Raw genomic sequence first — 27,642 nt, 5'->3', positions numbered from 1 at the left:
TCTGCTCCTTCTGACCCACAAGAAAAGCGAGAAAGGCATGTAACTCTGTAGATCAGCAGCTCCTGAACCCCCGTTCACTGCTGAGTTTCCCAGCCCCCTGGGAATTTTAAATTCGTTTTGCAATGCATAGTGGCAGCCTGATTTAAATATGTTAATACAGGGGGAGGGGTATTAACGTCAAGGCCAAAACTCCAGCAAACAAGATGAGTCCCGCAGGATGGTTGAAAGGTTCCTGAGGCACACAGATTCAGATTTTGAGTAACTTTGTCACTGGCAATGGTGCTTGGCTGTTGTGCAAAGCCTCATAGGTTAAATGGCATCTTTCAGACAAAACTCCCTGCCTCTTCAGACAGTAATTCTCTGTGAGACCCAGGGAGCTACTACATCTGTTATCTAGGCCTCACTGGTTGGGACCATTCTGTCTCAACGTTGAAGAAGAATCAGTTAAATGCAGTATTGTAGAATCATCATAGAATCCCTACAGTGCATAACGAGGTTATTCAGCCCATCAGGTCCGCACCGACGCTTCGAAAAGCACACTACCAAGGCCCAATCCCCACTCTAGCCCTGTATCCCCACCCAATCTTTTGAGCACACGGGGAAAGTTAGCATGTCCAATCCATCTAGCCTTCACATCTTTAGACTGTGGGAGGAAACCAAAACACCCGGAGGAAATCCACACAGACACGAGGAGAAAGTGCAAACTCCACACAGACAGTCACTCTAGGTCGTAATCAATCCCTGGTCCCTGGTGCTATGAGGCAGCAGTGCTAACCGCTGTGTCATTGTGCCGTCCCAGTACTTAAACAAAAAAACCCCAAAAAGCATTAAAGGGTAGAAAACATTTAGAACAGGATTAGAGTACGTAGTTCCAATGCAGAACGACCCAACCAAACCACGGTGGGTTCAATTACTTCCTTTATTATTATTATCGTAATTCCAAAGGCTCTTATTCGAGTACCAGTTTTAGTCAATGGTAGTTATTAAATTGCTGTGAATTTAGAGTATTTCAAAAACCCTGGATTTGTATTTAATGGAAACATTCAACTTTGGAAAGCGTAAGGGACAATCGAGAGGTTTGAAGTTAGTGACTCAGTTTAATTTAGTGAAAATGTTTGTTTAAAAAAGAAAGCACTGAACAGCCCCATCTTATTTTGGGATTTATGAGCACACGACCAATTTTAAACAGCTTAGCTCAGGTCTGAAATAGCTTTTGTTGCTTAGTAAGCAATATGTGAAAGGTTTCTTAAAACCAAATCAATAGCAGCAGACAGAATCATTTAATAGCTCGTATAGCTTTCTGTTTTTTCAAAGTACAGCTTTTATAAATGTAGAACACAAATGAGCTCCTTATCCAAATATATGTCTAATCATCAGCTAATAGTCAGCGATAGAACTAAAGCTATTTTTCTGTGTTTCAACATAACATGTGCCTTTGTGATACAACCGCAGTATCCCCGAGCAGGCGCTGAAATGTGGTGACTAGGGGCTTTTCACAGTAACTTAATTGAAGCCTACTTGTGACAATAAGTGATTATTATTATTAGTAGTAGTAGTATTTTAATTTTGCTTTTGTGCGTGCTTGTGTGAACCAACAAAAGAATAATCAGGATTTTCTGGGAAGAGAAAAAAATGGACAGGGCCTCACAAATATATACATTTCTCCCTTGGAGCACTCAATGTCTTTTTTTCGGTATAATTCCTGCACCAATCGTTTTGAAGAGCTTTAGCTTTTCTCACAGAGAATGGAAAACAGTTGCGCACAGTTTGCACACTCATCCTGCTGACCTCTGCATTTAACCTGCATGTAATGAACTCCAATTGGCTTTATTGGTTGGCCAATTGGAGTATGAGCTCCCTCAATGATAGCTCATTGAGGGGGCCCATATAATCACCTGTGTAGGCTTTGTGAGCAGTCTTAAGTTGACTGGACTGCTAGCAGCACTGTTTGTAGCTGCTCCTGTAATATCGTTATTGTAAATAAATATTGGTGTGGTGACGGAACTCCTGCCTCCCGTGGATCACTACAGTGGCGACGAGATAAACTACGAATTTTGCGGAGACCAGCTGCCGCACTCGGAGGGTAAGCCTTGCCATTTTTTAAAAATGCCGTTTTTTGGGAGGTTAGAGGCATTCGACCTGGCTATTGAGGACTGGTCCCAGTATGTGGAGAGAATGTGTTACTTCTTCCGGGCAAATGATATACTGACGGACGAAAGGAGACGGCTTATCCTGCTGTCGGCGTGCGGACCCTCCGCTTTCGCCACTATACGTATTCTGACTTATCCCGATGCGCCGGACACGAAAACTTTCCAAGAAGTAACAGAATTGGTGAAAGAGCACTACGACCCAAAACCACCCCTTATTTTGCGTAGGTACAGATTCTACACAGCGAAGCGGGAAGACAGGGAGTCAGTGACGAATTTCTTGACCCGCCTGAGAAGGCTGGCGGAAAAATGTGAGTTCGGCCCAACGCTAAATGAAATGCTTCGGGAACGGTTAGTGTGTGGTATAAACGACCTCACAATACAGAAACGCCTGTTGGCGGAAACGGAGCTAGACTGCAGGCAGGCGTTACAGCTCGCACTGTCCCTAGAAAAGGCAGCAAGTGGGGCGCAGGAACTACAGGGCACGCCAATGGAGGTAGATACCTGTGAGAGGGACTACCACAACAGGTCCTGCTACCAGATAGCCGCTCTCAGGAAAAACCTGAGGAATAGAGGGAAAAAGGAAAACCCCAGAACTGCCCCCAAGTCTGCCAGGACTAACTGGAGACAGAGGAAAGTACCGGCTGAGGCTCCCCCAACAGAGAAGCACCGTTTCTGGCATCAGACAGAGTAGGGTAACAACAACAGAAACCCTAGAAGGAGGTGGCAAAAGAGGAATAGCAGGTGGGGACGCAGGGAAATACACAACCTAGACGCCCCATCCTCTTCCGAAGGGAAACAATTATATAATATTACAACGAAGAAAGCAGAACCCATTAGGATCACCCCACGGGTGAACGGGCGGCCGACAATAATGGAAATAGACACGGGTGCGGCCATATCGGTAATGGGAGTGGCAGCATTTAGAAAACTCAAAGATGGATTCCAGCCACTAACCCTAACAAAAACATCGACGAAACTTAAAACCTACACGGGGGAACCCCTGGAAGTTCTAGGCACGACTCATGTACCTGTGGAATATGAGAAACAATTGCTCAGATTACCATTGACGATAGTAGAGGGCTCCGGACCGAGCTTAATTGGACGGAACTGGCTGAAAGACCTGAAATTAGATTGGATCAAAATTTTCCAGAGTGGAAGCAGGCAGTTGAGTGGAGTACTCCGAAAATACCCGGAGGTCTTCCAGGAAGGTTTGGGGGAAATCATAGGCGCCAAAGCAACTTTGCACGTGGACCCAGAAGCCCTTCCGAAATTTTGTACGGCCAGGCCGGTACCTTTTGCATTAAGGAAGAAAGTAGATGACGAAATAGAAAGGTTACGGCGCGACGGCATTATCAGACCAGTACAGTTCTCGGAATGGGCAGCGCCGGTGGTACCAATTTTGAAGCCAGACGGCTCGATACGTCTCTGTGGAGATTTCAAACAGACAGTAAACAAATACGCACTGCTGGACAAATACCCAATCCCGAAAATAGACGACCTATATGCCAAATTGGCAGGTGGGCTTTTGTTCACGAATCTAGACATGAGCCACGCCTACCTGCAGTTAAAACTGGACAAGGGCTCCCAGAGGTTCGCTATAATCAACACCCTGAAGGGCCTTTTTCGTTATACTAGGCTACCTTTTGGAGTGTCATCAGCCTGCGCTATATTCCAGCGTACGATGGAAAATATTCTACAGGGACTACCGCAGATGGCGATTTATTTGGACGATGTCTTAATCACGGGTAGGACAAACAGGGAACACTTAAGGAACCTGGAGGAAGTGCTCAGGCGTTTCGCAAAGGCAGGCGTACGGCTAAAAAGGGAAAAATGTGTTTTTCTGGCCTGACAAGTGACGTACCTGGGATATAAAGTAGCAAGTCAGGCTTACATCCATTAGAAGACAGAGTAAGGGCAATAAAAGAAGTCCCAGCTCCCACCACGGTCCAGGAGTTACGATCATTTCTAGGGTTGGTAACCTATTATGGAAAATTTATTGAAAATAGGGCGTCCATCCCAGAACCCCTCCACCAGCTACTAAAAAAGGGGCAAGAATGGAAATGGTCCACCTGCCAAAACCGAGCATTTAGGGACATTAAGGAACAGCTGTCATCCGAAAATGTCCTGGAGCATTATGACCCAAGGAGGGAGTTGGTGGTCACTTGTGATGTATACCCCTACGGGGTAGGAGCCGTCTTAGCCCATAGAGGAAGGAATGGGGAAGAATGGCCAATGGCCTATGCTTCGAGGACCTTGGCGATGGCTGAGAGGAAGTACGCCCAAATCGAGAAGGAAGGACTGGCGGTGATATTCGCAGTAAAAAAATTTGACCAGTATCTGTACAGGCAGAAATTCACCATAGTGACGGACCATAAGCCGTTATTAGGGTTATTAAAAGAAGACAAGTCAATACCCCCGATTGCATCAGCTAGAATCCAACACTGGGCGTTGCTACTGGCGGCATATAGATACGTTCTGGAGCACAGACCGGGAACGCGAGTAGCTCATGCAGATGCTTTGAGCAGATTTCCCCTCCCGGACACCCCGCCACTAATACCGAAAGTAGAGGAGACAGTAATGACTCTACATTTTTTGGACACCCTACCAGTGGACGCACAACATATTCGGTTGTGGACGCAAAAAGATCCAGTTTTAGCCAAGATGAAGCATTTACTGCTAACAGGGGAACTGGAAAGACCAGTGGAGCCCCAGATGCACCCATACTGGAGCAGAAGGGACCAAATAACCGTAGAAGACGGTATCCTATTATGGGGAGCCCGGGTAATAGTCCCAGCTCAGGGCCGTCGGGCAATCTTAACCGAGTTACATCACGGACACCCAGGGGTGTCTAAAATGAAGATGCTAGCTCGAAGCTACATTTGGTGGCTAGGTTTGGCCTCAGACATAGCAGCCTTGGTACGTCGGTGCCAGGAGTGCCAACAGGGGCAAAGAGTTCCACCAGCGGCGCCATTGCACCCGTGGGAATGGCCAGGCAGACCATGGACCCGCCTGCATATTGACCATGCCGGCCCTTTCATGGGCTCAATGTTTTTGGTGATAGTGGACGCCAACTCCAAATGGTTGGACGTCCACCGGGCAAACACGGCAAGCACAGCATCGACAATTGAAAAGCTCAGGGCCTCGTTTGCAACACATGAACTTCCGGAGGTATTAGTGTCGGACAACGGAACGGCATTCACAAGTGGGGAATTTGGAAAATTCCTGAAGTAAAACTGAGTCCATCACATCAAAATGGCCCCTTACCATCCAGCGACCAACGGCCTGGCAGAGAGAGCGGTCCAGACACTTAAAGCGGGACTCAAGAAGCAGCCGGCAGCGTCAATGGACACAAAGTTCTCCCGCTGGCTGTTTGATTACAGGACCACACCGCATTCCACAACGGGCATACCGCCAGCTGAACTCTTAATGGGAAGGCGGCTGCGAACGAGGCTGAGTCTCCTTTTCCCAAATTTAACGGGGAAAGTGGAGAAACAACAGGAGGCCCAACGCAGGGGGATTGATAATAATCGGCAGCAGAGACATTTTCAGGTGGGGTACATGTTTGGGTCAAGAATTATGGGAATGGACCAACGTGGGTCAAAGGCACGGTAGAGTCCCAAACAGGGCGCATATCCTATGAGGTTTCAATAGGAGGTAAGGTGCTGAAGAAACACCTAGGCCAAATAAGGGCAGCGGAACCACACCTGTAGGCAGGCGAAGCAGGACCGCCTTAAACTGGGATAGCCCAGACGGAAAGGATACCCACACCCCAGCCCCAAGCAATTTCTCCAGACCCCGTCATCCAGTCATCAGAGTCGGAGATAGACACACTCGACGAGGCCGCCGTGACACCTCTCCCCGAGGAGGAGGAAGAACAACTTCCAAGGAGGTCGTCAAGGAAAAGACGGGCACCTATAAGGTACACCCCGCCCACTTCGGAGAACGACCCGGCGGACGTCACAGAGGTGACAGACCCAGACATGAGGAGCAGGAAGAAGCTCAAAGGAATGCCAGCTGGCAGGAATTCCTCGGACCTTGGGGGGGGAGGGGTGTAATGAACTCCACTTGGCTTTATTGGTTGGCCAATTGGAGTATGAGCTCCCTCAATGATAGCTCATTGAGGGGGCCCATATAATCACCTGTGTAGGCTTTGTGAGCAGTCTTAAGTTGACTGGACTGCTAGCAGCACTGTTTGTAGCTGCTCCTGTAATATCGTTATTGTAAATAAATATTGGTGTGGTAACGGAACTACTGCCTCCCGTGGATCACTACACTGCACTTCTTGCTAATTATAGAATCTGAAACTAGCATAAAGAATAATGGCCAGTGCTACATGTGTCAAAACCCCCATTAACAAACTCTATGAGGCAGCAGTGCTAACCAGGGTGCCATTGTGCTGTCCCAGTACTTAAAAAAAAAACCAAAAAGTATTAAAGGGTAGAAAAAAATAACAAACTCTATCTTCCTTGTTGACGATGCTCTTAATGTTAATGTGCAGGTTCAGTCGGCAGTTAGGAAGGCAAATGCAATGTTAGCATTCATGCCAAGAGGGCTAGAATACAAGACCAGGGATGTACTTCTGAGGCTGTATAAGGCTCTGGTCATACTCCATTTGGAGAATTGTGAGCAGTTTTGGGTCCCGTATCTAAGGAAGGATGTGCTGGCCTTGGAAAGGGCCCAGAATAGGTTCACAAGAATGATCCCTGGAATGACGAGCTTGTCGTATGAGGAATGGTTGAAGACTCTGGATCTGTACTCGGAGTTTAGAAGGATGAGGGGGAACTTATGGAAACTTACAAGATACTGTGAGGCCTGGATAGGGTGGACGTGGAGAGGATGTTTCCACTTATAGGAAAAACTAGAAGCAGAGAAAACAATCTCAGACTAAAGGGACAATCCTTTAAAGCAGGGATGAGGACATGTCTTTAAGGTTCTTGATTAATAAGGGGGTCAGGGGTTATGGGGAGAAGGCAGGAGAATGGGGATGAGAAAAATATCAGCCATGATTGAATGGCAGAGCAGACTCGATGGGCCGAGTGGCCTAATTCTGCTCCTCCGTCTTATTGTTACATAACTGAAAAAATTGAAGCCACAAGAGCAGATCAATAATTTTGGAGGTAAAATTGTTTCATCTGTCCTGAATTTGATAAATGAATGGGTAATTTAAGCTTAAATGTTCTTCATTAACAACTGGAGCCTCCCATATTCCAGTTATTACCATTTATTGAATTCAGTGTTTTGTTTAAAAAAGCATTATTCAACTAAATATATATTTTGTTACAGTTGCTGTTAATAATTTGAGAACACCATGAGTGGGATTTTGAAGAGAAAGTTTGAAGATGTTGAAGGAGCCTCACCGTGTTCCTCTATAAGGGAGTCAGACGATGAGATCTCTGAAAGTGAGAGCGCAGAGAGTGGTGACAGTGTGAACCCATCCACTTCCAGCCATTTTACTCGTAAGTACATTTTTTTGATTTTTTGATGTTATGAGGAGGATGTAACTGAAACTACATCTGCCAAGTTGCAATACTGTAGCAAAGGATCAGAGTAAGTGGCTGGCCTCATTGTAGCTGTCCCCTCACTCTCTACTTGTTTCCTGCCAGGGAAGAGGGAGTTAAATTAGAACCACTGGGTCTGCTAATCCTAATAATAATCACCTTGATTATTGTCACAAATAGGCTTACATTAACACTGCAATTAAGTTATTGTGAAAAAGGTTACTGCAAGGTGCTGCCCTAGTGGCCTCCGGATGGAAGGCTCACGCTGGATCATGTGTGATGTCCATAGCCTGTACCCGCTGGAGTTTAGAAGAATGAGAGAAATCTAATTGAAGTGTAAAAGATGCTAAAGGGGATTGAAAGGCTAGATGTAGAGCAGATGTTTCCCCTTGTTGGACATTCTATAATGCGAGGCTATAGTTTTATGTTGAGGGGTGGCAGATTAAAAACAGAAATGAGGAGGAACTACTTCACACGAGGGTTGTGTATCTGGGGAATTCTCTACCCCAGAATGCAGTGGACAGAAGAACACTAAATAAATTTGAGGAGAAGATAGACAGGTTTTTAATTAGCAGCAGGATGACTAATTATGGGGAGCGGGCATGAAGGTGGAGATGAGGCTGAGATTAGATCAGCCATGATTGTATTGAATGGTGGAGCAGGCTCACCGGAGCCTAATTCTTAGCGTGTGTGTGTGTGCAGGAGGGACTGTGCAAGTGCAGGAGGGACTGTGCAAGTGTAGGAGGGACTGTGTATTGCTGGGAGTGTGCGCCTGGGGGAGGGAGTGTGCGCCTGGGGGAGGGAGTGTGCGCCTGGGGGAGGGAGTGTGCGCTTGGGGGAGGGAGTGTGCGCCTGTGAGGGGGCGTGTGCGCCTGTGAGGGGGCGTGTGCGCCTGTGAGGGGGCGTGTGCGCCTGTGAGGGGGCGTGTGCGCCTGGGGGGAGGGAGTGTGCGCCTGGGGGGAGGGAGTGTGCGCCTGGGGGGAGGGAGTGTGCGCCTGGGGGGAGGGAGTGTGCGCCTGGGGGGAGGGAGTGTGCACCTGGGGGGAGGGAGTGTGCGCCTGGGGAGGGAGTGTGCGCCTGGGGGGAGGGAGTGTGCGCCTGGGGGAGGTAATGTGCGTCTAGGAGAGAGAGTGTGCGCCTGGGGGAGGGAGTGTGCACCTGGGGAAGGGAGTGTGCACCTGGGGGAGGGAGTGTGCATGCGGGGAAGGGAGTGTGCACCTGGGGAAGGGAGTGTGCACGTGGGGAAGGGAGTGTGCGCCTGGGGAAGGGAGTGTGCGCGTGGGGGAGGGAGCCAGTGGGTATGGTTTATTTGGACTTTCAAAAGGCTTTGAACAAAGTCCCACATAAGAGATTAGCGTGGTGCATGTGATTAGGGATAGTGTATAGAGATGGATAGAAAACTGGTTGGCAGATGGGAAGCAAAGAGTAGGAATTAACGGGTCTTTTTTCAAATGGCAGCCAGTGACGAGTGGGGTGTTGCAGGGATCGGTCCTACGACCCCAGCTATTCACAACATATATTAATGACTTAGATAAGGGAACTAAATATAATATCTCCAAATTTACAGATGACACAAAGCTGGGTGGGAGAGTGAGCCGTGAGCAGATGCAGAGATGCTTCTGTGTGGCTACGGGGATGGTGCAGGAGGGAGGGTTTCAGATACCTGGATAATTGGGGCTCATTCTGGGGTAGTTGGGACCTCTACAAAGGGAATGGTCTACACCTGGACCAGAGGGGTACCAATATCCTGGGGGGGGAATTTGCTAATGCTCTTCGGGTGGGTTCAAACTAATTCAGCAGGGGGATGGGAACCTGAATTGAAGCTCCAGTAACAAGACGTTGAGAGTAGTGAGGTCATGAGTAAAGTTTTACGGTTGCAGGAGTGTACCGGCAGTTAGGAAGGTGGTTTTAAGTGTGTCTACTTCAACGCCAGGAGCATCCGGAATAAGGTGGGTGAACTTGCGGCATGGGTTGGTACCTGGGACTTCGATGTTGTGGCTATTTTGGAGGCATGGATCGAGCAGGGACAGGAATGGTTGTTGCAGGTTCCGGGGTTTAGATATTTCAGTAAGTTCAGGGAAGGTGGTAAAAGAGGGGGAGAAGTGGCATTGTTAGTCAAGGACAGGATTACGGTGGCAGAAAGGACATTTGATGAGGACTCGTCTACTGAGGTAGTATGGGCTGAGGTTCTAAACAGGAAAGGAGAGGTCACCCTGTTGGGAGTTTTCTATAGGCCTCCGAAAAGTTCCAGAGATGTAGAGGAAAGGATTGCAAAGATGATTCTGGATAGGAGCGAAAGTAACAGGGTAGTTGTTATGGAGGACTTTAACTTTCCAAATATTGACTGGAAACGCTATAGTTCGAGTACTTTAGATGGGTCCGTTTTTGTCCAATGTGTGCAGGAGTATTTCCTGACACAGTATGTAGATAGACCAACAAAAGACGAGGCCACATTGGATTTGGTACTGGGTAATGAACCAGGACAGGTGTTAGATTTGGAGGTAGGTGAGCACTTTGGTGATAGTGACCACAATTCGGTTACGTTCACTTTAGCGATGGAAAGGATAGGTATGTACCGCAGGGCAAGAGTTATAGCTGGGGGAAAGGCAATTATGATGCGATGAGGCAAGACTTACGATGCATAGGATGGGGAAGGAAACTGCAGGGGAGGGGCACAATTGAAATGTGGAGATTGTTCAAGGTACAGCTACTGTGTGTTCTTGACAAGTATGTACCTGTCAGGCAGGGAGGAAGTGGTCGAGCGAGGGAACAGTGGTTTACTAAAATAGTTGAATCACTTGTCAAGAGGAAGAAGGAGGCTTATGTAAAGATGAGACCTGAAGGTTCAGTTAGGGCACTCGAGAGTTACTAGTTAGCTAGGAAGGACCTAAAGAGAGAGCTAAGAAGAGCCAGGAGGGGACATGCGGAGCCTTTGGCAGGTAGGATCAAGGATAAACCTAAAGCTTTCTATAGGCATGTCAGAAATAAAAGAATGACTAGGGTAAGAGTAGGGCCAGTCAAGGACAGTAGTGGGAAGTTGTGTATTCGTCGGAGTCCGAGGAGATAGAAGAGGTGCTAAATGAATATTTTTCATCAGTATTCACGCAGGAAAAGGGCAATGTTGTCGAGGAGAATACTGAGATACAGGCTACTAGACTAGAAGTGCTTGAGGTTCATAAGGAGGAGGTGTTTGCAATTCTGGAAAGTGTGAAAATAGATAAGTCCCCTGAGCCAGATGGGATTTATCCTAGGATTCTCTGGGAAGCTAGGGAGGAGATTGCTGAGCCTTTGGCTTTGATCTTTATGTCATCATTGTCTACATAAATAATGCCAGAAGACTGGAGGATAACAAATATTGTACCCTTGTTCAAGAAGGGGAGTAGAGACAACCCCGGTAACTATAGATCAGTGAGCCTTACTTCTGTTGTGGGCAAAGTCTTGGAAAGGTTTATAAGAGATAGGATTTATAATCATCTAGGAAGAAATAATTTGATTAAGGATAGTCAACACGGTTTTGTGAAGGGTAGGTCGTGCCTCACAAACGTTATTGAGTTCTTTGAGAAGGTGACCAAACAGGTGGACGAGGGTAAAGCAATTGATGTGGTGTATATGGATTTCAGTAAAGCGTTTCATAAGGTTCCCCACGGTAGCCTATTGTAGAAAATACGGAGGCATGGGATTCAGGGTGATTTAGAAGTTTTGATCAGAAATTGTTTAGCTGTAAGAAGACAGAGGGTGGTGGTTGATCGGAAATGTTCAGCCTGGAGTTCAGTTACTAGTGGTGTACCACAAGGATCTGTTTTGGGGCCACTGCTGTTTGTCAATTTTATAAATGACCTGGAGGAGGGCGTAGAAGGATGGGTGAGTAAATTTGCCGATGACAAAGTTGGTGGAGTTGTGGACAGTGCGGAAGGATGTTGCAGAGGGACATATGTAAGCTGCAGAGCTGGGCTGAGAGGTGGCAAATGGAGTTTAATGCAGAAAAGTGTGAGGTGATTCATTTTGGAAGGAGTAACAGGAATACAGGGTACTGGGGTAAGATTCTTGGTAGTGTGGATGAGCAGAGAGATCTCGGTGTCCATGTACATAGATCCCTGAAAGTTGCCACCCAGGTTGATAGGGTTGTGAAGAAGGCATACGGTGTGTTGGCTTTTATTAGTAGAGAGATTGAGTATCAGAGCCATGAGGTCATGTTGCAGCTGTACAAAACTCTGGTGCGGCCGCATTTGGAGTATTGCGTGCAGTTCTGGTCGCCGCATTATAGGAAGGTTGTGGAAGCATTGGAAAGGGTGCAGAGGATATTTACCAGGATGTTGCCTGGTATGGAGGGAAGATCTTATGAGAAAAAACTGAGGGACTTAAGGCTGTTTTCGTTAAGAGAGAAGGAGGTTAAGAGGTGACTTAATTGAGGCATACAAGATGATCAGAAGATTAGATAGAGTGGACAGTGAGAGCCTTTTTCCTCGGATGGTGATGGCTAGCACGAGGCGACATAGCTTTAAATTGAGGGGAGATAGATATAGGACAGATGTCAGAGGTAGGTTCTCTACTCAGAGAGTAGTAAGGGCGTGGAATGCCCTACCTACAGCACTAGTGAACTCGCCAACATTAAGGGCATTTAAATGGTCATTGGATAAACATATGGACGATAAGGGAATAGTGCAGATGGCCTTTAGATTGGTTTCACAGGTCGGCGCAACATCGAGGGCCGAAGTGCCTGTAATGCGCTGTTATGTTCTATGCTTCAGTGTGATTTGGGCAAGTTGAGTGAGTGTACAAATGCAGTATAATGCAGTACTATTTTATTAGTAAACACAGGAAGGTAGATTATTATCTGAATAGCTACAGATTGAGAAAGGAGAATGTGCAAAGAGACCTGGGTATCCTCGTACACCAGTTACTGAAGGTAAGCATGCAGGTGCAGCGAGCGGTGAAGAAGGCAGGACTGACATATGATGAGAGGTTGAGTCAGTTTGGACTATATTCCCTGGAGTTTTGAAGAATGAGAGGCATTTCATAGAAACCTATGAAATTCTAACAGGACTAGACAGGGTAGATGCAGGAAGGATGTTCCTGATGAGGTGATGTTCAAAACCAGGGGTCACAGTCGAGGATACAGAGTAGACCATTTGGGACTAAAATGAGGAGACTTTTTTTCACCCAGAGAGTGGTGAGTCTGTGGAATTCATTACCACAGAAAGCAGTTGAGGCCAATACATTGTATGTTTTCAAGAAGGAGTTAGATTTGGTTCTTGCAGCTATAGGGATCAAATGATATCTGGGGAGGGAGGGAACAGGTTCCTGAGTAGGATGATCAGCTTGATTATACTGAATGGCAGAGCAGCCTGAAAGGATCGAAAGGCCAAATCTTTTTTTTATAAATATTTTTATTCTCCTCCTTTTTCACATTTTCTCCCAAATTTACACCCCCAACAATAAACAATAATCAGCAACAAATATATCAATCCCCATAACAATAACAACGATCCCATCCTCTCACAAACCCCCAAACATTAGCCCGCATGTTTCCATAAACAACTGACAAAAAGGAATCAGGGATTACCCATAGTCACCCTTAATACACACAGCCCCCCTCCGATCAACCCTCCCACCCATCCCCCCCAACTAATGTTCAATGTTATCCAGTTCTTGAAAGTGCATAATAAATAATGGCCATGACTTGTAGAACCCCTCCGTCCCTCCCCTCAGTTCCAACAGGTCCCCCCGCCATGCCAGGGCACAGGGTGGAGAGGCTGCTCTCCATCCCAACAGGATCCGCCTTCGGGCAATCAACGAGGCGAAGGCTACGATATCTGCCTCCGCACCCGTTTCCAACCCTGGTTGGTCCGACACCCCGAATATGGCCTCCCGGGGACCCGTGTCCAGTTTCACATGCACCACCTTGGAGATTACCCTAAAAACCTCCTTCCAGTAGTCCTACAGGTTTGGACAGGACCAAAACATATGAACATGATTAGCTCCCTCCCCCCCCCCCCCCCCCCCCCCTCGCAACGCTCACACACATCTTCTACTCCTTCAAAGAATTGGCTCATCCTCGCCCTTGTGAGGTGTGCTCTCTATACCACCTTCAGCTGTATCAGCCCCAACCTCGCACATGAGCTGGAGGCATTTACTCTCCGGAACACCTCACACCAGAACTCCTCCTCTATAACCTCTCCCAACTCTTCCTTCCAGTTTGCTTTGATCCCTTCCATTGGTGCCTTATCCTCTTCCAAAATAGCTCTGTACACTGCTGACACTACCCGCTTCTCCAGTCAGCGCTTCCTCCAGCAATGTGGAGGCCGGTTCCTCCGGGAAATTCTGTATCTCCTTTCTGGCAAAATCCCGAACCTGCATGTATCTAAACATTTATTCCTGCTCCAGCCCATACTTCGCTTCCAGCTCCTTCAATCCTGCAAACCGACCCCTAAGAAAAAAATCTTTTAGCGTCTTAATCCCCTTCTCTTCCCATTTCCAGAAATTTCCATCCCCACCTCCCTGGCTCAAATCTGTGGTTCTCCCGAATCGGCATTTCCCTTGACCCTGCCCCAACCCGAAATGTTGGCAAAATTGCCTCCAGATTTTCAATGAAGCTATTATTACTGGACTCCCTGAGTATTTCCCCGGAGCTATCGGGAGCGGCGCAGTTGCTAGTGCTTTCAGGCCCGACCCCCTGCACAGACTCTCCTCCATTCTGACCCACTGGGAATCAACCCCTCTGACCCAGCTCCACACCTTCTCCACATTCGCCGCCCAGTAGTAGTACAACAGGATTGGAAGACCCAACCCCGCTGCCTGCCTTCCCCTCCGTAGCAACACCTTTCTCACTCTGGCCACCTTCCCTCCCCATATGAACGAGGTAATCCTTCCCTCAATCTCCCTGAAAAAAGCCTTTGGAAGGAAAAGTGGTAGGCATTGAAAAATAAACAGAAATCACGGCAACACATTCATTTTAACCGCCTATACCCGACCCGCCAGTGACAGAGGGAGATCATCCCACCTTGCCAGGTCGGCTTTCACTCTCCCTACCAAACTAGAGATGTTGTACCTGCGAAGCCTCCCCCATTCCCAGGCAACCTGCACCCCCAGATATCTAAAGTGAGTCCCTGCCCTATGGAACGGCAACACCCCCACTCCTGCCCCCACCCTCAGCCAAGACACCACAAAATACTCACTCTTGCCTAAGTTCAGCTTGTACCCCGAGAAAGACCCAAATACTCGCGGTAGCTCCAATATTCCCCCTATTGACACACTTGGTTCCGACACATATAACAGCAAGTCGTCAGCATATAAGGATATAAGGATATGCTCTACCCCCCCCCCCCCCCCCCCGGGCATTCCTTTTCATGCTCCCGAACTTCTTAATGCGATGGTCAATGGCTCAATTGCAAAGTGCAAACAGCAGGGGGGACATAGGACATCCCTTCCTCATTCCACGGTGGAGAGAAAGGTATCTCCAGCTGATGTTGGTTGTGCGGACACTCGCCTTCGGCTCCTTACATAGTAGCTTTACCCAGTTCACAAATCTTGGTCCAATCCCAAAACGCTCCAGAACTGCCATCAAGTACCCCCATTCTACCTGGTCGAACGCCTTCTCGGTGTCCAATGCCACAACCACCTCTGTTTCCTTCCCTTCCGCTGGTGACAGAACGACGTTCAAAACCCTCCTATGTTTGAAAAAAGCAGGGCAGCACGGTGGCCTAGTGGTTAGCACAACCGCCTCACGGCGCTGAGGTCCCAGGTTCGATCCCGGCTCTGGGTCACTGTCCGTGTGGAGTTTGCACATTCTCCCCGTGTCTGCGTGGGTTTCGCCCCCACAGCCCAAAAATGTGCAGAGTAGGTGGATTGGCAACGCTAAATTGCCCCTTAATTGGAAAAAATAATTGGGTAATCTAAATTTAAACAAAAAAAAAAAAAAAAATGTTTGAAAAAAGCTGCCTCCCTCTCACGAACCCCGTCTGATCCTCACCAATCACCTTCGCGAGGCACTCCTCCAGCCTACCTGCCAATACCTTTGCCAACACTTTTGCGTCCACATTCAGAAGTGATATGGGCCTATACGACCCACACTCCGTCAGATCCTTATCTTTTTTCTAGCAAAAGTGAAATCGATGCCTGCCCCAAGGTTTGTGGCAACACTCCCTTCCCTATCGCCTCTTCAAACATCCCCACCATCAGGGGTGCCAGCTTATCCTTAAATTTTTAGAATATTCTACCGGAAACCCGTCCGGCCCTGCCACCTTCCCCGACTGCATCCTCCTAATCACATCCTTTATCTCCTGTTCCACTATTGCTCCTTCTAATGTAGCCCTTTACCCCTCCACTAGCCTCGGGTACTCCAACCCATCTAGAAATTCCTGCATCTCGCGGTCTCCCCCGGGTGGCTCTGACCTATACAACTTCTCATAGAACTCCTCAAAACCTTGTTAATCAGCTCAAACGGCCGACTCTTGCTCATATTTTCTACGTTTCCCTCATAACCGTGACCCTCTATTTTGCTCCACCTAACCATCCCCTCCCTTCAACAGTATAAAACCCATCACATTTCTACCTGAGAGGGGGTGGAGCAGGTGGAACAAAATAGGTCAGGAATAGGAGGGAACGCGGGAGAGGTTTGACAAAGATGTCAGGCACCACGAGACAAAGGAAATGTTAATGAAAAGAGTCAAATGGACTGGAAAAGTTGCCTCTGTTTCTCTCATGGCAGATGCTGCCAGATCTACTGAGCATTTCCAGCATTTTCTGTTGTTAATACAGATTTCCAGCAACCGCCGTATTTTACTTTTATTTTAGTGCCCCAGTGCCCTGTCTGATGCACATGTGCCTCCCCTCAAAAGTAATCTAGCAAGCCAATTACTTCTAAAATAAGTATTCATTACAAAGCCTAGCATCGCCTTCACAAGGCCGTGGTCCACAGCCTGAGGACCATTGGCTCGGACTTTGTGTCCAACAGTGAACAAATGACAGTAGGCATTTATTGCACTTACACTTCCATTGTCTTTTACACTACATCCAGTGTTAATTAGAGAGCTAAAAGAGCGCAGCACCTTCTACTTGGGGCTCTGAGACGTGATAACAGGGCAAGCAATGACATATCTCCTCACCCAATGAGAATGAGAATCCCTGTGAGACACACTAAATTTAAATCCGGAAGTGCAAATTGGAATATTTAATTCCATGCCAAATCAGCGGCACAGAAGCCACACAGTGGTGTGTCTGAAAACCATGTCCCCAGACGCAGGAACTTAATCTTTATGGAGAAGCTTTGCACTATATTAAATAATTGCAAATAAATTAAATAGTTAAAGCAACATATCTGTGGTTTTAAAGTTGGATTTAAAGAGTGCTCTGAGACCTGTCCGTGAAAAGGCAGAAGAAGCTGCTAGCTGTGGATCTTTTTACTTGCAATCATAGAACCTCTATACTGCAGAAGGAGGCCACTCGACCCATCGAGTCTGCACCGACCTTCTGAAAGACCCTGCCCCACCCTATCCCCCGTAACCTATCCTGCACTCCTTTGGACACCAATGAAATATAGATCACAGCCAATCCACCTAATCTGCACATCTTTGGACTGTGGGAGGAAGCCAGAGCACCTGGAGGAAACCTACATAGACACGGGGGGAATGAAGCAAACTCCACAGAGACAGTCATCCAAGGCCGGAGTTGAACCCGGGTCCCTGGTGCTGTGAGACAGCAGTGCTAACCACTGTGCTATCGTGCCGCCCACGACCAGTCATTGTCGCCAGATTTCTAATCCCTAGTCAGTTGCTAAATGGCTTAAGTTTTTAGTTAACTCATAGTACAGGACTGCTCACAGGTGAACAAGAGTGGTCAAAGGGATAACGTTATCGGGGAGCAAAAATAATATCACTGGTGTACTTGGGCAGGTGCTCTTCAAATATGGAGTTTAAAATGTAATGTGTAGAGGAAGTTGTATTCTACATTGTTACTGTACCTACCCAGCCTGCAAGCAATTTGTTACTGATAGTGGAACCCATAAACCAAAAAGAAAACAATAGTTTCCTCAGCATTAACATCCCTTGCCTTGCTGAAAGTAAAAATAAGATTACAATCATGTAATGACAAAAGACTGTTTGATATCTCTAAGGGATTTGAACTATAAAGATTGAGGTACAATTTTAAGTTTAGCAATGGACCTCTCATCCTACAAAAACCCATGCAGAGGTGATGGGCCAAAGGGCCTTTTCTGTCCTCTAGACCTATAGGACACTTTGGCACCCATTTTACAGCAGTGCAGGTGGCTAGTTAAAGGTGCTCTATCACAAACAAAACCAACCACATAGAACACAAGAAGAAGGAGCAGGAATTGACCAAGTGCAAGTGTCAAATTGTCCCTTTGTCGGGCCAAGAAGAGCAGGAGCTCTCCTCGAGGCCCTGTACAGAAAGTTGCTGCTCCCCTGCCTGCTCATGGCTTGTTTTGCTGGTAAGCAACCCTGTGGTGCTGGTCAGTGTCTGAATGTCCTCTCCTGGATACTGGTTTCAGTTCCCTTTGGGCAGTTGGTAACAGATCTGGAGTTAAAACACTCCAACATCAAACTTTGGTCTCTCATTACATATTACATTCCCTGTTTAAGGATTAAAATCAACCTCATTGAATTGCCGCCTTGGTCATGTGCTGTTCCTCTTTCATATACCAAACAGCACGGTAGCATTGTGGATAGCACAATTGTTTCACAGTTCCAGGGTCCCAGGTTCGATTCCGGCTTGGGTCACTGTCTGTGCGGAGTCTGCACATCCTACCCGTGTGTGCATGGGTTTCCTCCGGGTGCTCCGGTTTCCTCCCACAGTCCAAAGATGTGCAGGTTAGGTGGATTGGCCATGATAAATTGCCCTTAGTGTCCAAAATTGCCCTTAGTGTTGGGTGGGGTTACTGGGTTATGGGGATAGGGTGGAGGTGTTGACCTTGGGTAGGGTACTCTTTCCAAGAGCCGGTGCAGACTCGACGGGCCAAATGGCCTCCAGCTGCACTATAAATTCTATGATATGGCCTGTCGCGCAAACTCCACCATTCAATATGATCGTGGCTGATCTTGAGCTTCAACTACACTTTCCTGCCTATTCCCCATATCCCTTGATTGCTTGAAAGTTCAAAAATCTGTCATTCCCAGCCTTAAATATATTCAACGATGGAGCACTACCAGCCCTCTGGGGTAGAGAATTTCAAAGGTTCGCAACCCCTTACGAGAAGTAATTTCTCCTCGTCTCAGTCTTATATGATTGGTGCCTTATCTTGAAACTGTGCCCCTGTGTTTTAGACTCTCTAAGCAATGGCAACAATCTCTCAGCATCTACCTTATCAATTCCCCTCAGAAATTTGAAGGCTTCAATGAGATTGATCGTTTCTCTTTCTTCTGAACTCCAGAGAATATAGACCAAATTTACTCAGCCTCTCATCATAAGAGAATTCCCTCATTCCAGGGATCAATCTAATGAACCTTCGCTGTACCACCTCTAGTGCAAGTATATTCTTTCATAAATGTGGAGACTAAAACTGCACATAGTATTGCAGTGTAGTCTCACCAGAATCTTGTATACTTTCATGAAGACTTCTTTACTCCTGTACTCCAATCCCCTTGAAATAAAGGATAACGTGCCATTTGCTTTCCTAATTGCTTGCTGCACCTGCATTTAACTTTTTGTGCTTCCTGGACAAGCACTTCCACACCTATTTGCACAACAACACTTACAAGCTTCACAACTTTTAGAAAATATTCTATTTTCTATTCTTACGACCAAAATGAATAACCTCATACTTCCCGACATTATACTCCATCTGTCATCTTGTTGTCCACTCACTTAACCTGTCTCTATCTCTTTGCAGCTTCTCTGTGTCTTCCCAACAGCTTACCTTCCCATCTAGCTTGGTATTGTCAGCAAACTTAAATGCATTACTGTCTGTCACTTTGTCTAAGTCATTAATACAGATTGTAAATAGCTGAGGCTGCAGCACTGACCCTTGTGGCATTCCATTATTTACTGCCTGCCAACTTGAAATGGTCTTGTTTATGCCTACTCCCTGCTTTCTATTCAGTAACAAACCCTCTATCCATGCTACAATGTTACCCCAACTCACATGAGCCTTTACCTTGCCTGTTGATATTTTGTGTTGAAACGCATCGAATGTCCTTTGGAAATCCAGGTATATTACATTTACTGGTTTCCCTCTAACCACCCTACTAGTTACATGCTCAAAAAACTCTAATAGATTTGTCAAAGAGGATTTCCCTTTCGTAACACCATGTTGACATGTTTTAATCATACCATACTTTTCCAACTGCAACGGTAAGAGTTCCTTAATAATAGGTTCCAATGTTTTCCCAACAATTGATGTTTGGCTAATTGACCTGTAGCTTCCTGTTTGCTTCTCCATCCTTTCTTGAAAAGCAATGTAGTAAATGCCAACTTTCAATCTGGGCGAGGTTGCAGTTGGGTGTGTTGGCATGTGGGTGTAATGGAAGATGGATCAGGTAGGTGTGTTGGTGGGGGGGGGGGAGGTGTTAGCAGGTGGTGAGGTGGCATGTGGGTGAGGTGACAGGTGGGTGTGGTGGAAAGCAGGCGAGGTGGAAGGTGGAGCAGGTAGTTGGGGATGTAAGTCAGATGGGGTCAGGAGTGTAGTCAGATGGGGTCGGGAGTGTAGTCTGAACAAGTCAGTGAGAGGGTATTTGATTCAGGGTAGCGTTAGTCCGGTTGAATCAAGAGATATTCAGGGGGTCATTATGAGTGATTTGGGATGTGGGTGGGTCAGTTCTGCAATTACCCAGGTGTTAGACTAGGTTTTAATCTGTCTAACGTTTCCTGGGTCACTGTTCAACTAAGTACCGTGGAACGTTCTGAAGTCTCCAACTCGGAGTTAGAGATGTTTAGTGACAAACTTGGGGAGCAGGGAATCGCCCATCAGAATTTGGAACTTCTTGGTCAGCGCTTCAGGGCCTTTTACAGGGTCTCAATGTACATCTCCAGTCATGTGTCCGGATTCCGACAATGTGAAGATGGGAAGATTTGGCCCAATCTTTTTACAACATTTTACTGACAGACATGGCAACTTGCACAGAAATATGATTTCTCGCTATTGGCCTGTAATTTCCTGGATGTTGCGTTGTTACGCTGAGAGGTTGTGTCTCAACAACCCGACAGATGATCTGACGGTTTCCTTGTACTTGAAGATGCTGAATTTGTGAGCATTGAAGCTGGGACAAAGATTTCAGGTGACAGGTTGAATGTAGCAGTGTGTTTGTGACTGGGAGTTGGGAGATAAAGGCCCAGCGTTCAGATATGTGTGGACAGGGACCCACTGGATTCTTAACACTTAAACACCTGGCGATCTGGTGCGCATACATCATTGGTGCCAATTTTCTTTAAGGGAAATTAGAATTCACAGCTTTCTCTAGGGATACATCTGAGCCACAATGACCAGAAAGTAATTATATTGAAAAGGAGATGGAACATTCAATGAGAATTATACTTTACTCAGGCCAGCTTCGCTGAAAAGAAAAAGGAAGTGTGTATCGGAAGTAAAAGATAGCTAATAGGACAGTGCACAAAACAGGTAGTATACTTAAAATGGAGGTGATTTGGGAATAAAGAATGAGACAATTACATTTTCAATGACACAGTAATGTGCAAATGCACTGATTAATAGCGCAATTATTATTATATTCATTCATGGGTTGAGGGTGGCACAGTAGTTAGCACTGCTGCCTCCCTGCGCCAGGAACCCAGGTTCAATTCCGACCTTGAATGACTGTGTGGAGTTTGCACTTTCTCCCCGGGTCAGCATGGGTTTCCTCCTGGTGCTCCGCTTTCCTTCTACGGTCCAAATATGTGCAAGTTAGGTGGATTGGCCATGATAAAATTGTCCCTTAGTGTCCAAAGATGGGCACCTTAGGTGGGGCTATGGGAATAGGGCTGGGGAGTGGGCCCAGCTACGGTGTTCTTTCGGCGGGTTGGTGCAGACTCGATGAACCAAACGGCCTCCATCTGCACAGTAGGGGTTCTATGGGTGTCACTAGGCTAGGCCAGCATTTTGTACTCATCCCCAATTGCCCTTGAGAAGGTGGTGGTGAGCTGCCTGCTTGAGCTGCTGCAGTCCATGCAAGTGTAACCATGGTGCTGTCAGGGAGGAAGTTTTGACCCAGAATATAATTCCAATTCAAGATGGTGTGTGTCTTCAGATGCAGGGGGAATATGTACCTACTGCCTTTGTCGTTCAAGATAGTAGAGGTCATAGGTTTGGGAGGTGCTGCTGAAGGAACCTTGGTGAGTTGAAGCAGTGCGTATTGAAGATGGCACGCTTTTCTGTCGGGTTGCACCCGTGGAAGGAATTAATGTTTAAAATGGTGGATGGACTGCATATCAAGTATATTTCTTTGTCCTGTACGGTTGTATCTTGAGTGTTGTTGGAGCTGCATTTCTGTAGACCAGAAAAGAGCATTGCATCACACACTTGACTTGCATCTTAGGTCAGTTACTCGTCACAGGATTTCCAGCTCCTAACTTGCTCTTGTGGACACAGTATTTATATGGAAGTTCTGTTTCTGGTCAGTGGTAACCCTAGGATGTTGATGGTGTGGGATTCAGCTACATTGAACACCAAGGGGAAATGGTCATTGTCTGGCACTTGTGTGGAGCAAATGATTATAAATGCTGTAAATGGATTTATAAATATATTTATAAATAGCACACACCAATCAAATCAAATACTTATAAAACCAATAAACAAATATATCTTATTTATAAATGCATTTGTGTATAAGTACATGGATAACAAACACAGTTGGTCACAAAGGCATTAAAAGTTAATATGTACAAACCAATTCATTTAAGCAAAAGACAAAACCCTAATCTAAAACATGGATGCATACAAGTACATTAGTAAGATAAACTTTCTGCCTTCCCTGACCAACATCCAGCAACTGTGCACAGGGACCCATGTTCTGCACCCAATGCCTCTTGCTGCAGGCTTATTAGCCTATTCAGAAAGGAATATAGACCGCTCCCGCACCTCCCGCTATTCTCCCCCCCCCCCCCCCCCCCCCCAAAATGGTGTGTCCGGTTTTCCGACACGCCGCTCGGAGAAACGCGGGCCGCTGTTTTTCACGGCGGCCCGCGATTCTCCAACCCGGATGGGCTGAGCGGCCTGCCGTTCCCGACCTGTTCATGACGGCGGCAACCACACCTGGTCGCTGCCGTTGTGAACATGACGCGCCAGGTAAGTGCGGGGCCTAGGGGGGGCGGATCGGGGATCGAGCACCACGACCGTGCTCGGGAGGGGACTGGCCCACGATTGGTGCCCACCGATCGTCGGGCCGGCGTCTCAAGGGGACGCACTCTTTCCCCTCCGCCGCCCCGCAAGATCAAGCCGCCACGTCTTGCGGGGCAGCTGAAGGGAAAGACGGCAAACGCGCATGCGCGGGTTTGAGCTGTCCAACCCGCGCATGCGCGGCTGACGTCATTAGGCTCTGCCACGGCGTCATTCTTGGCGCGCCGGGCCTTGAAGCCAGGGACAAGGCCCGGCCGCCGAGTTTCCCGGTGCGGCCCGCCTATCCCCCCAGGTAGGGGAGAATAGGGGGCCGGGAGAGGCTTCCGACGCCGTCGTGAACCTCTCCAGGTTTCACAACGGCGTCAGGCCTTGCGGAGAATTCCGGCCATAATGTTGGACCCCGCCACTTCAGTTAACTGTTAGATTTGCTTAATAAAAAGTTATTTGTAAAGCATTTTCGGATGCATTAATATCGCTTTTGTAAAGAGCTTTTGATTGTCATTGTACTCTTTTCAAGTTTTGACTGGCAGTGTGAAATACTAATGGACAATAGAGTGGACATTTGGGGCAGGCTTTATTCCCATAGACCTTGGGATCCCAAAGTCAGAGTCAGAACCCCACAGTGTGTGGAGAACCCTGTAGTGATTTTCACCGATTTGTCTAATTAATGGCAAGAGTGGGCTCGCCATCTGAATTGAGGAGAGTGGCGGGCCATCTATTAGTCCTTCAGTATTGCAAAGCAGCAGGCTGACTTTACAGAAGGAGGAGAGGTGGAGGCCATGATGGAGGCACCAACTTTCCGACTTCTTGAAATATTAAATTAAAAGTAGACCCTGCAGCTGGGCCACTATTGTGGGGGGGGGGGGATTCTACAAGGGGCCGGAGACTGCAGCTGAGACCAGGCAGGCAGGCAGGGGGATGGGGAGGCCCAGAGTCCAGCAGGAATGCTGACTCCCCAATCTGTTGCTGGAAAGCCGTCCCCCAGTGAGTTGGTCTGTTCCCTCATGCCTCTCGATAAAATTCAATTTGGCCTCTGACATTAGGCCGGAATTGACCTTTAGATGCCCACAATTGGCTACCCTCCGCTGGTGGGCAGGAAGCTCATATACTCACTCTCAGTCTACTTTCCTCATCCTTCTGCCTCCGAAGAAAATAGCGGTTAGAGGGGGAGGGAGTGACTACACCTCGAATCTCGCCACAGAACTTTCAGTGTCTCTATGGAAAAGCACTGAAATTTACACTCGGGGAGATATCCGTCAAAACATTTTCCTGCTGTTTTAACGGCTGGTTCTCATCAGTATTGGCCCAGACCTGGCAGCAGGTCACTCAATTACAGTTGGCACATTACCAAGTATTGTTTGAAAAAGAAACATGAACTTGCTCACCTCAAGGTAAATAATGAGCCCGGTTGGCATGTACTGTTCAATGTTTTGTAGTAAAACAAGTCATAAAGTTTACAGTGAGTTCATGTTTTAAATTAAATTATGGTTCTCGGAAGAACATCAGAAGATGGGCAGATCATTGAGCTTGCTCATCATTGCCTCTCCGTTCTGGACTAAATGATTTTTAAAAATATACAAACATATGAATAAGGAGCAGGAGCAGGCCTTTCAGCCCCTCAAGCCTGCCCCACCATTTAATAATGTCATGGCTGATCTGATTGTGGCTTCTCCTTTCCTGTCGAACCCCTAACCCTTGTCTTCCTTGCTAATCAATAATCTATCTAATTCAGCCTGAAAAATGTTCAATAATCCCGCCTCCACTGATCCCTGGCGAATATCATTCCATAAATGCTGACTCCCTGAGAGAAAGCCTTTCTCCTCATCTCCACCTTTTCAAATAATGCTATGTGCACCCCTTATTTTTAAACTGTGTCCCTGTCTCTCCCTCAAGGGGATATATCCTGAAACAGCATGCTGTTTAATGTTTGAGACACATTTAGTAATAAACTTTATTTTGTCACAATAGGTTTACATTAACACTGAAATTAAGTTACTGTGAAAAGCCGCTAGTCGCTACATTCTGGCGCCTGTTCGGGTACACAGAGTGAGAATTCAAAATGTTCAATTCACCTAACAGAACGTCTTTTGGGACTTATGGGAGGAAACCGGAGCACCCAGAGGAAAGCCACGCAGATAGAGGGAGAACATGCAGACCCAAGCGGGAATCGGGAAGCGGGGACCCCACGCTGTGAAGCAACAGTGCTAACCACTGCGCTGACGTGCCGCCCATTTGCAATAGAAAGAAATTTAATTTTGGCTTTTATAAAACCAGTTTTCCAAAATATTTTAAGTGGGTGATTGTGTAAGTCCACCAACATGTGTTAATAACATTAGGCCACAAAAACGTACCTGAGAAGCGACAATGCCTGCAACTACATTGCAATTTGAACTCCGAGTTCGGAATTCAATATGTTTGCTCTTCGGAGTGAAACTGCTGTTAGGATATCCATGGCCGGGAGAGAAGGAAATTCTAATACTACATAGGTGATACAACAAAATTGACACGTTACTCTTGAATCAGGTAACAGATGTTTCTTCAAACAGTGTTGAACAGTAGCTTTAGAAAGATTGAGCTTTGAATTGGCACTGCGCTGTTTGTTAGTGAAACCTCAGGATGTACAATCCTCTTGTAAAGTTCATAACCTTGGAGCACATTTTGAATGTTTGATGAAGCTCAGATAGAAAGCAGATGTTTTATATTTATTTTAATCAATCTTTTGACGTGCTTTTTTTTCTTTTATCGTGTCGCTCAGGAAGTATTAGAAAGCGTTTATATTCTGCAGTTCAGCCGGCTCTGCTGTTAACTGTATTTACCAGATGTTATTTCTTTAGGGTTCCCTAATTCTCCTTTTTCGACATACATGTCGGAAATCAGAGTCAGCAGGTCGAGCCTGCTCCACCATTCAAACAGGTGATGGCTGAATTTCCACCTCTTCCAACATTTGTCTCGCTATTCCCATGTCCCTTGATATGATTAGTATCCAGAAATCTATCAATTTTTACCTTGAACATGCTCAATGATTGATTTTCTATAGCCCTCTGACGTACAGAATTTCAAAGATTCACCACCCTCTGAATAAAGAAATTCATGTTCATCTCAGTCTTTATCTCGCACCTTGTATCACATATATTAGTAAGTATTTAGCTCACTCGGCTAAATCGCTGGCTTTTCAAGCAGGCCAGCAGCACGGTTCGATTCCCGTACCAGCCTCTCCGGACAGGCGCCGGAATGTGGCGACTAGGGGCGTTTCACAGACTTCGTTGAAGTCTACTCGTGACAATAAGCGATTATTCATTCAGATGTTAAAGGGGATTGGCATGTAGACATAGAGAGGATGTTTCCTCTTGTTGGACATGTTGGAACGAGAGGCCATAGCTTTAAGCTAAGGGGTGGTAAATTTTAAAAAAGAAAAGAGGAGGAATTACTTCACTCAAAGGGTCGTAAATCTGTGGAATTCTCTACCCCAGAGTTCAGTGGACGTCGGAACAATAAACAAATTTGAGGAAGTAGATAGGTTTTTAATTAGTAGCAGGATAAAGGGTTATGGAGAGTAAACAGGAAAGAAGAGTTGTGGCTGAGAGGAGATCAGCCATGGTTATATTGAATGGTGGAGTGGACCCGAGGGGCTGAATTGCCGCCTCCTGCTCCTAGTTCTTATGTTTAATCAAGTGTTAATATTTATTTTGTTTTTACCACTTGAAGTTGGTGACCGTTCTATTAATATATGAATGATCAAACATTTTCTATAACTCATTATTGAATATTCCGCATGTATCAAATGTGTTCTATCTGATTCAACAGTCATGGTTAATGAACAAGCCCAATTTCAATCTTGAGGCCCACTGAGATGAAGACACTCATGCGGCCGACTCACTAGCCCAGGTTCCCTATCACTGAGTTAGAATGAGGTCAGGTAGGTTTTCCCCTCTTATTGATTCTCTCTCCACCTGTTGTTGGCTCAGTATGGCAGGTAGGTTCTTCAGGACTTAGCCAGCTCTGTCATTGATGGCTCTACTCAGCCACTCTTGATAATATGCATTGAAGTCCCCCAACCAAAATTCATTTTCTTGCTACCCTCGTGCTTCTTCCAAGTGGTGTTCATTATGAAGGAACATAAACCCATCAGCTAAGACAGGGCAACAGTGGTAATCAGCAAGAGGTTTCCTTCCCCATGTTTGATCTGATGTCATGAGACTTCATGGGGCTTGGAGTGAATGTTGAGGACTCCCAGGGCCACTCCCTGCTGACTAAATAACCACTGTGCTGCCACCTTTGGTGGGCCTATCCTGCTGGTGAGATAGGACATACCCAGTGATGGTAATGGAGGCACCTGGGCCATTATCTGTAAGATATGATTCTGTGAGTATGACTAGGTCAGGTCATTGCTTGACTAGTCTGTGAGGCAGCTCTCCCAATTTTGGCACGACTCCCCAGATGTTAGCGAGGAGGACTTTGCAGGGCCAGCTGAGCAGAAGGTGCCTTTGTCATTTCAGCTGCTAGGTGGATCCCACATGGTCTGTCCAGTTTTATTCCTCCTTCAGATTTTCTGCAACAATTTGATTCAATTCAGGGCTTACTAAGCCATATCAGAGGGCAGTTATGAGTCAATCACATTGGGCCTCACGCCGCTGAGGACCCGAGTTTGATCCCGACCCGGGTCACTGTCTGTGGAGTTTGCACGTTCACCCCCACAACATAAAGATGTGCA

At 46.7% G+C, this 27,642-nt stretch overlaps 1 protein-coding gene across 3 annotated transcripts in view; it reads left to right on the top strand.

Moving 5' to 3' along the window:
• The window catches only part of csrnp3 (cysteine-serine-rich nuclear protein 3), a 349,348-nt gene that overhangs the window by 291,536 nt on the left and 30,170 nt on the right, over positions 1–27,642 (top strand). For all 3 annotated transcript variants that reach the window (XM_038789724.1, XM_038789722.1, XM_038789723.1), the window contains one exon: positions 7,434–7,606. In XM_038789724.1, the coding sequence (XP_038645652.1) occupies positions 7,459–7,606 (148 nt within the window). In that variant the 5' untranslated portion in view covers positions 7,434–7,458. The remainder of the gene's footprint in view (positions 1–7,433; positions 7,607–27,642) is intronic.

This window comes from Scyliorhinus canicula, chromosome 2 (genome assembly GCF_902713615.1).
Source record: "Scyliorhinus canicula chromosome 2, sScyCan1.1, whole genome shotgun sequence".
NCBI lineage: Eukaryota > Metazoa > Chordata > Chondrichthyes > Carcharhiniformes > Scyliorhinidae > Scyliorhinus > Scyliorhinus canicula.
This window is presented reverse-complemented; position numbering and strand designations above follow the sequence as displayed.